The sequence below is a fragment of the Plecotus auritus genome, assembly GCF_963455305.1.
Source record: "Plecotus auritus genome assembly, chromosome: 12".
In the NCBI taxonomy this organism is placed as follows: Eukaryota; Metazoa; Chordata; class Mammalia; order Chiroptera; family Vespertilionidae; genus Plecotus; species Plecotus auritus.
In genome coordinates this window covers 34,477,875-34,490,345 of record NC_137778.1, presented here as the reverse complement: position 1 = coordinate 34,490,345, position 12,471 = coordinate 34,477,875, and the positions used below count along the sequence as shown (strand labels likewise).

General features: G+C 50.5%; 1 protein-coding gene across 14 annotated transcripts in view; it reads right to left on the bottom strand.

Annotated features, from left to right (window-relative positions):
• LOC308237049 (myomegalin) overlaps nucleotides 1–12,471 on the bottom strand; it is a 158,824-nt gene that overhangs the window by 19,562 nt on the left and 126,791 nt on the right. For 13 of the 14 annotated variants that reach the window (XM_080647417.1, XM_080647415.1, XM_080647414.1 and 10 more), the window contains 8 exons: nucleotides 10,941–11,376; nucleotides 9,677–9,869; nucleotides 8,695–8,811; nucleotides 7,575–8,103; nucleotides 5,367–5,602; nucleotides 4,327–4,378; nucleotides 2,998–3,221; nucleotides 2,282–2,434 (listed from right to left, as the gene is read on the bottom strand). In XM_080647417.1, the coding sequence (XP_080503543.1) occupies nucleotides 2,282–2,434; nucleotides 2,998–3,221; nucleotides 4,327–4,378; nucleotides 5,367–5,602; nucleotides 7,575–8,103; nucleotides 8,695–8,811; nucleotides 9,677–9,869; nucleotides 10,941–11,376 (1,940 nt within the window). The remainder of the gene's footprint in view (nucleotides 1–2,281; nucleotides 2,435–2,997; nucleotides 3,222–4,326; nucleotides 4,379–5,366; nucleotides 5,603–7,574; nucleotides 8,104–8,694; nucleotides 8,812–9,676; nucleotides 9,870–10,940; nucleotides 11,377–12,471) is intronic. The other variant, XM_080647425.1, reaches the window with a different exon arrangement.

Here is a 12,471-nt window from a genome sequence, read left to right as displayed (position 1 = left end):
GAAAGCATTAGGGCTCACCCTGGGGAGGTTCAGGCTGGACTAGGACTGTGGGGAAATTTGCATTATGAATGCATGCAATTCAAGACTAACGGAAACATTTCAGAATGCTACATCAACACGTTCCTTCACCGAGTGAAAAACAGAGGCCTCCGTGAAGTGACATAAACACAGTGGCTCACAAACCTGTCTGGGCATTTGCATCACTTGGGAAAAATTCTTAATACACACAGACTCTTGGGGTCCCAATGCAGACCCACTGAAACTCTGAGAACAGAGCTTGGAAATTTACTTTTAAACAAATCTTCATAGTGGTCACTATGCAGCTCATCTACAGACAGGTCTTGAAGAACCCTGGGGAGTTCTGATGTTTGAATCTGTCTCCTCTTTCTTTCTTTTTTCTTTTTTAATATATTTTAATATTTTATTGTTTTTTTACAGAAAGGAAGGGAGAGGGATAGAGAGTTAGAAACATTGATGAGAGAGAAACATCGATCAGCTGCCTCCTGCACACCCCCTACTGGGGATGTGCCCGCAACCAAGGTACATGCCCTTGACCGGAATCGAACCTGGGGCCTTGCAGTCCGCAGACCGACACTCTATCCACTGAGCCAAACCAGTCAGGGCTGAATCTGTCTCCTCTTTCATAGAAACAGTTAGAGGGCCCTGGTGAGGTGGCTCAATTAGAGTGTCGTCCTGTACACCAAAAGGTTGTGGGTTCCATCCCTGGGCAGGGCACATACCTAGGTTGCAGTACGGAAGGCAACCAGTCGATGTTCTCTCTCACATCGATGTTTCTTTCCCTTCCCCTCTCTCTAAAAACAATAAGCATATCCTCAGGTGAGGATTAAAAAAAACAACAGGTATAGGGCAGTTAGCCCACAGAGGGAGCAGAAGCCGAGACTGACCCGTGGAGAATGTCTCACGTGGGAGAGAATGTCTACCTTCTACATCACACCACTGCCCGACGCTGACCCGGGACCAGAGCAGTACTGCCAGGACACGGGCTGCCAGTGACACCGCCCAGGCTCCTTCAGGAGGCATCTGATTTAAAGCCCTGGCCTTCCGCTGTTGGACCCCAAAGCCTTTCCACAGATGTCTGCAGGCTAGGTGAGCAGCTTTTCCCCATGAGCCCCTGGTCCAGCTGCTGCTCGCTGTGACTGAGAAACCCGAGCCCAGCTCAGGAAGACTCGGCCACACCCTCTTCCTCAAGATTTTGGCTGACTTGTCCTCGGGAGAGACGGGGCGACAGAAGGAAGCACTGTGCTTTCTGGGGGCACCTCTACACAAATCCAACCCCACCACAAACCACACTGAAGACAGCAGCTGGGGAGGGGAGGAGTGTAAGAAGCCAAGACTAGGTTTGCCTTTCCCTGCATGGCTGGTGCAGACCTGAGATTAACCAGTGCACCCCGGGCCACTACTCTGAGGCAGGTAAACGAAATGTACCCCTCCAACTGGCCTCAGGATACACACCATGTACGTATCAAGGACTGCCGACCCACTCATAAATCCTGAGTGATTTAATACGGCAGAATCCTGTCTGAGGATGCTGAGGCCTCCCCAGCTGGGAAGTGAGCAGCCCACGTACAGCAGAGGCTGTGGCACAGGTAAAACGGGGAGGGAGGGCAGGCGGGGGGCAGATGTGACTTTCCTTTCGTTCTTTGACTACTATAATCCGGCGAGAAACATTTTGCCTCTTTGCTCCCCAGGGTGAAATGAGAGAAAGAAATGAAATGTTTATTCAAAAATGATTGCCCAGTCCTGGGCGGTGTGCTCAGTGGTTAGCGTGTCGGCCTGCACACCAAAGGGTAGCAGGTTAGATTTCCAGTCAAGGGCACATGCTGGGTTGCAGGTTCAATCCCCTGGCCCAGGTGTGGGGGCATATGTGGGAGGCAACCAATCGGTGTGCATCTCTCACATTGATGTTTCTCTCTCTCTCTCTGCCTTCCTCCCTCCCTTCCACTCTCTCAAAAAATCAATGGAAAAAATATCCTCATGTGAAGATTAATGAAAAATAAATAAAAATAAAAATGATTAGGCAACTATTGGTCAGAGTCTTTTCATATGCAGCTCAAAGTCTGTTGTGGATGAGTTATTTTTCTAAAATATTTCAAACAAAAAAAGTCAGGCACAATTAGAGAATTAGGATGGTCTTTTGATTTTTTTTTCCAGGATTTGATGCAATTAAGCCCCTAACAATGGAAACATCTGTCTCTGAAGAAAAGCCAGACAGGCAGCTGGGGGGAAGGAGACGGGGTCCTGCCCGCTGACCGCTGCGTACCTGGACGGGCCTGGGTGGCCTCCTGCGGGGGGTTCTGGGGAGCAGGCAGGCTGCTGGGGTTGCTGGTGGGCTCGGCCTTAACCCCCTGAGGCGCAGTGGTTGATGATGGTGTAGAAGACAGTACAGCAGAATGACTTGAGTGATGGATGGAATCTATAAAACCCACGAATGAAAGAAAATGTTGGATGATCTACAGAGAACTGGAGCCTGGCCTTACATTTAACTGGGGTTCATTTCCTCAGTACGGAGAGCTCCTGGGGGAGGCAAGCCAGCACAGAGGTGATACCGGGACCCAGAGCCCTGAAATCATGAAAACGGCATCTCCAGTGACACCAGGCAAGACCGGCAGCACCTGTGGGACGCTGTTCGGGAGCTGCCGCTGATGCGATCGCTGCAGGAAGGACCAACGGCCCCACCTTAAAGGAGGTCAGAGTCTGTGCTCGTAGGCAGTGGGACAGAAACGCAGACACGATCTCATTCTCCCCTGTGGCTCGCCTGGGGTCTAACCTCATGCACATGCTGCCGGAGAGCTGGTGCCAGCGTAACTAGTAGAGTCAGGAGCAGAGCAAGGATCCTAACTCACTGGGCCTGTGCTTGGCACTTGGTCCCAGAGCCGAGTTCGGCCTGATCCACACCGGGTGGACCTATGAGGCCGGGTTATGGAGGGCTCCTCTCGGCCTACATAAAGTTGGAACCACTCAGAAAGCGGCGGCTACCTAGGTGACCAGGCGAAGCTTTCTTCTCTTCATAGTGTGTGTCCTCGCTGGCTACGTCCATGTCGGAGCAGGCCTCCAGCTCCTCGGACAGGAAGGAGGAGCTGCTGGGCGAGCGCTGGGAGTCGGACAGGGCGCGGCTGCTGGAGGGCGAGAGGGACCGGGCGTCCAGCTTGGCCTGCAGGACCTCAATCACTTTCTCCTTCTCCTGCAGCTCCCTGCGGAGCCTGGTGGGGGAGGGAGGACAGCAGGTGAAATCGAGGTCCCCAGACCAGCTAGTCCTGACTGGACCACATGGGAAAAGCCACAGAAGTCAAGGGAACATTCCTGCAGAGAATAATGGAAGTGACCCATCTCTGATTAGGGGTGGGGAGCAGGTGGGGCGCAGAGGGAGGGGAAACAATCGCTACCCAGGGCACTGGCCACACCATACGCTGAGGACTAGCGGGTACTGGGCCAGCCCTCTAAGGCACTACTGCCTAGAGTATGGTCCCCACTATGGCTCTAGCCTGAGAACTGTTGGCTACCTGTCTCCAACTAGACAGCACAGAATGGAAGGAAAGCTTGGAGAGCCATATGGCAGCTTGACCTCGCCTTAACATCCAGGAGCAATACAGATGAAACCGTCTGCATGACTGAGGTACAGACCACCTGTGTGTCTGATGGATTAGAAATGAAAATAAAGGCAAAAACAAAAGCACCCTGTCCTTCACCAGGGACATGTGGAGAAGCACTGTGCGGGCTAAAGCACGCTCATGACACCAAGCGGCTCCAACTAGCAGCTACAACAAACTCTGAGCCCACGTGTCACTATGCGTAAGGCTGTGTGCAGGGACTCACTGAAAGCTCGTTTCTGAGGCATTGAGCTTCCCCGGGACCCGCAATGTCTAGGCCTTTTTCACTAAGAACTGTAATATAATTCCTTTTTCCGGAGGAAACTGGGCGGCTAGGAACGAGCTGCCAACTCGACTCGGGGAGGGAGGGGGAGAGTAAGCCAACTGGGCAAAAAGTACACCTTGGTCTTTAAACACACAGCGGGCAGCAGAGAAGACCCTGGGGGTGCAAAACCCCTAAAACATGGTTAGTATACTTTTAATCAGACTGACTCCAGGTTACCAAGCTTGGAGAACAGATATGCAAATAGAAACCAACAGAATCATATCAAAATGAGTAAAGAATTAGGTTAAAGACAACAGCACAGTGTCCCATGAATAAATGAATTAATTACAATCAACTATTCCCTCCTCTACCCCCACCTCCCCAATTTGTGACCCATGCTTCATCCCTCGGGCCTCATTCCTGGTCCCTTTACCAGATCCCATGTGGAATTACCTGAGGGCCAGCGGCTCAAGACCAGCTCGATCTTTCTCACTTTTATGATCCTCTGCAAACCAAATTCAGAAAAGAAACAGTGAAACAACCAAACAGGTCCCACTTCACACATTACAAATGCAGGGGCCTACTTGTGTACGGAACGATTACTGTGTGTGTCCAGGGTGCGTGGGGGCATCATTCTGGGAGGCCTCAGATTCCGACTTTAGGGAAGGGACCCGCAGGCTTTCCTGAGCACACTGCAGACCTTCCTTGGTCTGGCGATCCCCACCATGACTTCCTCTGCCCTAAATCCACGCAAACAAGTTTAAAAGGCATGTGCCCAGCTTCCCTCTAGGACAATCCAGCCTCCGTGCCTGCCACACAGTCTCCCCATGGCACGGCTTTCATGTAGAACCTACTCTTGCTCTGAGATGACGAACAGCCCTGTCCCACTTCGGCACCTGCTATCGAACGTGGGGTGCTTGGCCCCAACGACTGATTCTGCTGTACCCAGGAAATTCTCTCTAAGCAAAGAGCTTCAGTAATAACCAACTTTCCTAGCCATTGTACTATGGCAATCCGTGCCTAAACCATGTCCAAAAGGGCATGGTGCTTTAGCTATATTTGAATTAGTTTTGTGTACAATACCATGCAATACACGAAGAAACACAGACACCAAAGAGATAAGTCATTTGCCCAAAGCAGCACCCAGGCCAGAGCTTGGGTCTTGAATTCTAAGTACAGGGCTCTTTCCACTGTCACAAGGTGCTCTGAGCACCTCCCTTTCTTCCCCTCAGCGCTGGATGGATGCCTCCTTCCCAAAGGTCACATTCCATGAAGGATGACCTTCCTACAGTGGTAACCGTGGCCTCTCCAACCCATGTGTGCCTCTGCGGTGCTTCCCACCTTTCTGACTCTAAGGCCTGATGTGGAAATGGCCCCCAGGGAATGAAGTGGAGGCTGGAGGCTGGGTGAAAAGGCTGCTGTGGAGGTGTAGCAACCACCCGGGCCTGAGGCTGAGTGACTGAGCGTGTCCCAAAGCCCTGTGGCCAACTCACTGGTGCTGAGCTTGCTGGTGAGCCGCTCTGTCAGCTGGCTTCCCTGGGCGAGTTGCTCCCGGAAGCTCTGCCCCAGGTAGTAGTCAATGTCATTGCTCCTTAGGAGGTCCTCAAAAGACTTGACTGTATCTTTTGCGTGCTGGGTGAGGAGATAACAGATGCCTCTCCCTTCTCTTATTTTCTGGCGTAGGTAGGATAGTTCTCGAGCCTGATCCTGAATCAGGGAATCATATTTCCTAATGCAGGGAAGAGAAGGAAAAGAGTAAGAATGAAGAAGAGGGAATGATAAGTTATGGGGGCTTCCATGGAGATTTCTGAGAGCACTTCTCTAAGGATTTCCCCGCCAAGTGGAATTCTGGCACATAAACCAAAGGACGTATTTAAGAGTAAATTCTGCTCTGAGAGACTATTGCATCAAACAATTTATGCCACTTTCTTCCACTGTTTTATATATGTTAGTCATATGGCCCAAAAAATGAATCATAAGGCCCTAGCCGGTTTGGCTCAGTGGATAGAGCGTTGGCCTGTGGACTGAAGGGTCTGGGTTCGATTCCAGTCAAGGGCACATGCTGGGTTGCGAGCTCGATCCCCAGTGGGGGGCGTGCAGAAGGCAGCCGACTGATAATTCTCTCTCATCACTGAGTTTCTATCTCTCTCTCCCTCTCCCTTCCTCTCTGAAATCAATAAAAATATACATATTTTAAAAATGAATCATAAGTTCCGTGGAGGAAATGCAGCCATAATATTTAACTCCCCTTACAGCACCAGTATTAATGTAGCCTCATAGGTGATACTCAATAAATACTAGTATATTTATTTAGTATATACTCAATAAACTAAAAATAAATTGAGTAGAATCACTTAATCTTCCATCTGGACAGGACCTTTCCTATCTTCTGTGTCTAAGACCTTTGATATTACGGCAGACAGAGCTGCAAAGATGGCCAGGCACAGCTCCCGATCCATTGCTCTCTGCACCGAGGCTTTGCTGCTTTTTCATCGTCAGGAGAGGCTGTTCTCCATCTTCTTAAATCTGACTGGGCTCTGTGACCACTCGGACCAAAATAATATAGTGGAAGTGACATGGTGCCAAGCCCAGCGTGGCCCTTAACTGGCCCGGCAACTTCCACTTCCTGTCTCTTGGGAGCCAGCTGCCATGCAGAAATGAAACTACCCGAGACCACTATCCCAGGAGAAGCCCAAGCCAGGAGGAGAGGCCCCGAAATGGGCCACGTGGAGGAACACAGAAGCCCAGGGGCAGAGTCACCAGACGTGTCAATGAGGAAGCCGTGTCCAGCCCAGCCACACCTTTCAGATGAAGCCCGCCCCATCGACCACTGCGTGGCAGCCCCGTGAGAGACCCCCAAAGTGAGAGCCACTCAGCTGAGCCCAGTCAATCCACATGAATTATTGTTTAAGCTCTGGGGTGGTTGGTCACTCAGCCCAGATAACCAGGACTGATACCGAGATATCTGCCCAGTAGTTTTCAACACAAAGTATCAAGAACAGTAATAACTGTGGCAAGTAGTATTGAGAGCTTAATATATGCAAAGCATTATTATAAGTACTTGTATTAATTCACTTAAACCTAATAACCACCCATTGAGATAAGTTTTCTTATTTGCCTCATTTAATATGTAAGAAAACAGCCCAGCTGGCATGGCTCAGTGGTTGAGGGTCAAGCTATGAACCAGGAGGTCACGGTTCAATTCCTTATCAGGGCACATGCCTGGGTTGTGGGCTCAAACCCCAGTGCGGGGTGTGCAGGAGGCAGCCGATCAATGATTTTCTCTCATCATTGATGTTTCTATCTCTCTCTCCCTCTCCCTGCTTCTCTGAAATCAATAAAAAAATATATTTTTTTAAAAAGTAAGAAAACAGGCTCAGAAAGACTACATAGGTTGCACAGCTAGTGAGTGCCAGAGCCAGGATTCAAACGCAGGCAGCCTAACTTCAGTCTTACCATTACACTGTGCCCACTGTCACTTTCCTAATACATCCGCAGGAGGAAATCCCAGAGACCTGGTACTGTCCAGACGGGGCCGCAACCCAGTGCCTTGGATGCCTCCCAGTCCTTTCTTCAGACTTGGTCGACCACTGAAATAAGTGCCCTGCTGGGTTTCCTCTCCCACCTGCCTGGCTACCCTACTTCAAGCACAAACTCCGCCATCCTCTATCTGGTAAGGGTCCGAGGAACGCCCTCCTTACCCAGGCCACGAGGCTGATCTCAGCTCCTCGGCCAGCTTCCCTTCCAGTCCGGACTTCGGGAGCTGGGCCTCCAGCTGGGACACCCTCTGAATCAGACTCTCCAGGTCCTTCTTAGCCTGAAGGCCTGGGGAGTAGAAAGCCCCAGTGCCATCAGACAACCACCCCTCGTCCTCGTCAGTGACACTATGAGGTGAAGATCCCTCGAGGGTGCCAACGGCCTTTAGCTTGCGGGGTCTCTCCAGACTGGACGAGTAGTCGCTGGTGACGGAGAGAGACCGGACCCGGCTCTTGAGGTTTTGAATGATCTTGTTGGCGGTCTGCAGCTGGGCCTTCAGATCTTTGATGTCCTTCCGGAGGACAGAGATGTCTTCGGACTTTCCATATGCTTGGAACTCCTCCTGCTTCCCCAGCTGGCTCTCCAAGGGCTTCCTCTTGGGGGGGCCGGCCAGGGTCGGGCCCAGGCGCTCCTGCTGAGAGCACAGCCCCACCATGAGGACTGTTTCCCTGGGGCTGTCGTGCTCCTCGCACTCTGGGAAAAGACAAAGACGCCTTCCTGAGTAAAGCTGGGCATGCTCCATAGCCTCGCCCTTCAGGGGAGGTGGTGTCGTCACAAGGACAATTGTGAGAGTAACATTTGAAGCAGCTCTTTATTCAGCCCTGGCATGGGACTAGCATTCAAATACAGTATTACTTATCCTCACAACAGCCCTGCAAGTCAGGTGTGGCCTTCCTCTATTTTAGATTGCAAAGTTGGTGGGTATCCCTACAATCCAAGTCCTTTTATAGTAGAAATACAATTTTTTAACTTATGGTTTGCATAGTCCCAAAAGCTCATTTGATCTTTTCATTAATAAGTAAGCCGTAGCATTTCCCCCTATACTAATCAGTTGGCTAGAACAGTGTTTTCTTTAACAGTAGCATGCTGGAAACTAAGTCTAGGAATTCAAACTCACACTTGGCTTCATCTTGGGCAAGAGTTTTCATCCAAACTTCCTGTCCCTCTCTGGTCCCGTGTCCTCTTCAGTTTACAACACCCTCTCACCCCTCCTCCTCATCAGGTGTGGGATTGGTCAACAGCACCCAGATGTGAAGCTGAACGGGGAGGGACGGTGAGCCTTACCTGGGCTGGTGCTCTCCTCCCGCTCAGCCTCATTCTCACTCCGGCCACAGGTCTCGTAGCCCAGGTCCTGGAGGTCCACCTGAACCTGCTTGCTGGCCTGCTTCACCAAGGATTCACCTGCTCGAGAGACAGAGGGTATCGCACTTACTCGGTGGCACACACGCTGGCCCCTGGAGGCGGGAAGTCAGATCCTGAGTGGGAAATATGCTTCTTTGGACTCATGGCGTGGAAGAGACCACCCTCTCCGGGCAGCAGGACTTCCCTCCCCCAGGGTGAGCATGTGTTTGCCACTGATGATCTCACCTCCGTTGACCCAGATGTAGTTGGGACCAGACATCGTTAGACGGCAGATACTGCATACTCCCATAGAGAAGCCCCAGTGAAACCAGCAAGTGCCTTAGCCACAGAAGCTCAGGAAATATCTGAATGACACTGAACTAACTTAGAATCCCAAGACATCTAGCTCTGCACTGTCCAATATGGTAGCTACTAGCCGAATGTGATTATTTGGTGTTAAATTAAAGTTAAATAAAAGGTAAAATTCCCAAGATGAACTAGCCCCATTTCATGTGTTCAATAACCACACGTGATACAGACAGAGAACATTTCTGTCACTGCAGGGCCTTCTGCTGGAAGGCACCAATTCTAGACCAACAGTGATGATATGTTTTTGAAGAATCGGACATGGTGCAGAGGAGCGAAACTATCAGTATGTGCTGAGTGAGGTAAGGCCGTGTGCTGACCACATGAGAGATCATCAAACCCAGCTGTTAGTCCACTACCTCCCTAACTCACTGCAAACTGCTTTATCCATCCCTTCTTCTCTGCCACCTGTAAATTAACGTTAAATATCCTCCTCCATGATGCTAGGACCATGGTCAGGGGTAAGTCTGTTTCAAGGTTGGCGAAGACGTGAAGTCCGCAAGGCATGTGGCTTTGCAGGGGGAAGACAGACGCTTGGTGACGGGAACTCAGGACTTACTGAGCATGAGCCTGAACTTCTCCAGCTGACTGGCCTGGGCTGACACAGTGGCTTCTGCTACCAGCAGCTTCTCCTGCAGATCCTGATAGCGCTGCCTGCACTGCGCCAGCTGGGAGCGCAGGTGCTGGGTGGGTCTTGGGAGGCTCAATTCCGACGGTGGCCCAGGGTCACGGCCTTGGGGCTGGTCGTCCAGCTGTGAAGAGGAGCCAGCACAGGGAAGTGAAGGGGTCGGAGCAGTCTGAGGTCAGCCCCAGCAGCAAGGCCCACTTCCCCTCTGAGCCCCATGGACTTTACTCATGTGTCTGCCACAGCCCTGCTCATGCCATTTGGCAGCATCCTGCTTTCCAGATGGAGCCTGGGGAGCTGGGATAATGTTTTATTCACCTCGGGATCTACAGCACACGGCACGGGGCCAACCGAGTCTTCAGAGGAGCCCTCAGTAAATGTTTGTTCAACGGTTGGAAAGAGAAGGGGCAGAAACCTCCACTCATCTGCCCCTGCGTTCCTGCCCTGGTTGTCCTTTCGAATCCTCAGGGTTCTCCATTTTTCTTCATCTTCAGCACAGTCCTAACCCTTTAAAAGGAGCCTGCTTACCCCTCTGAGACCCAGCCACAGACCCCTGTGAGGAGCTGTGATGAAAATGGCAGGGGCGGGTGGTGACGGGGGGTGGGGGGTGGAGGAGGGGGTGGGGGGATAAATAATGATGGACAGTGACTTGACTTGGGTTGGTGAACACACAATACAGTGTACAGATGATGTGTTGTGGAGTTGTGCATCTGAAACCTGTATAATTTTGTTAACCAGCGTTACCCCAATAAATTCAATAAGAAGGGGGAGAGGAAACGGCAGTGATAAGAGATGTCATTACACACCGCTTGACTGGGCTGCCTTACAACCCCGTGCATCCCTACACCGCCTCCTATTGCAGTGAACTGCTTCTGTCCAGCTCTCCCTCCATACTGAGTACCTGGAGGACAGAGACCGGGTCGTGTTGCCTGCTGCCGATACCTAGCGTGTTACTAGAAAATTAAGCACTCAAGATACATTTCTGGGAGATTAATTACTTGCAAAATATTTATGGCATAATGTTGCAAAAGCCTTTCTAAAGCCTGAATGTGTGAGGAATATGATGACCACTGCCTGTGGTGCAAAGGTGCCATTCTCTTGGTCCCTCTGGACCCACAGGGCAGAGCTGCTTAGGGAAGAAACTGACATCTCCAGCCCTTCTCCAAAGGCCTTTCATTCCATCTAATCCCACACTTACTTGGTGGGCATCCACTGCAAGGGCAGCCCCAAGGTCAAGGCTCTGGGGTCTGGGGCGGGGCCTCCCGGTCACGTCCTCCTCTTCTTGTCCTTGGTGCTTCCCAGGAGAGCACACTGGCTCTGTGTTCATTCTGTCGATCTCCCTGGCCAGGTGCACAAGGAGCTCTGGACTCAGCTTACTATTCCCTTCCCTGCTGCTCAGCACCAGCTGTTCTTTGAGGAGGTTGATGATGTTGTGGGCATTCTTCAGTTTTCCCTGGAGCTTTCTGAACTCAGCCTGAAGGCTCTTCTCATTCAGACCCCCTTTGGCCACGACCGTCTCCACCATGGCCTCGCCCTTCTCCTTGTCCTCCTCCATCTCCCATTCATCAGACATTGCTTCTCCCATCTGCTCTTTCAGCTCTGCGTTCTCAAGGCAAAGGCTCAGCATGGTGTTTCTGCAGGAAACATACACCATCAGGGGCCAGATCTGGTCTTGGCCTGAGTTCCTGAAAGCCCCCTTACCCACATCTCAGTCCATCATAGACTCAGAGACACCCCAGAGCATGAAGTAACCTCAGAGACCTATGATAACACTCTTATTCTATAGACAAGAAAACCAAAGCTCAGGAAGAGTATGAGACTTGCCCACACACTCACTAAAAATCTTGGACTTAAGACACCTGGTTTTGTTGTCTTTACTCGACCACAGTCTCATGTTCTAACTTTTAATGGCCCCTGAAATAAACAAGGGTACGTACACCGTTAAGAAGAAACATAAAGACCTAGCCTGGGACACATTTATTATTATGCATTCTATGGTTCTCTTAATTAAACCTGGGACACATTTATTATTATGCATTCTATGGTTCTCTTAATTAAGCCTGGGACACATTTATTATTATGCATTCTATGGTTCTCTTAATTAGCATCAGTCAGTTTCAACTACTGGGTGAGAAATTGGGACCTAGGAACATGGAAGAAATAAATAATGCAAATCAGAACTTCAAACACACTATGGAATTAATTGCTTCATGACTCCTGTGATAGGAGACCATCTTAATGAGAGCAGATGTCTGTCCTGTTTGCCCCGTGCCCCCAGAGCCTCCACATTAAACATTCACATTTGCAGAAGAAATAAAATGGACTCAACAAATAATTTTCACCAAGACATTCTAGATCCACCTTTTCCTCCCACCAAATCCTTTAGTAGGGTTGGTGGAAGCAATAAAAAGCACACTTTAACAAGGCAATTCACTTAACATCTCTGAGCCTCCATCTTCTTTTATATAAAACTAGAGGCCCGGTGCACTAAATTCGTGCACGGGTAGGGTCCCTAGGCCTGGCTGGCGATCAGGGCCTTCCAGCTGCCAGCCAGGGCCTTCCTTCGTTCCACACCGCCCCCTGGGGGTCAGTGCATGTCACAGTGAGCGATCAAACTCCCGGTCTCTTGGTCGAACTCCTGAGGGGACACTTTGCATATTAGCCTTTTATATATATAGATCAGGATCACAGTGACCTAGTGGAGTTCTTGGATCCTTCAATGAAATTAC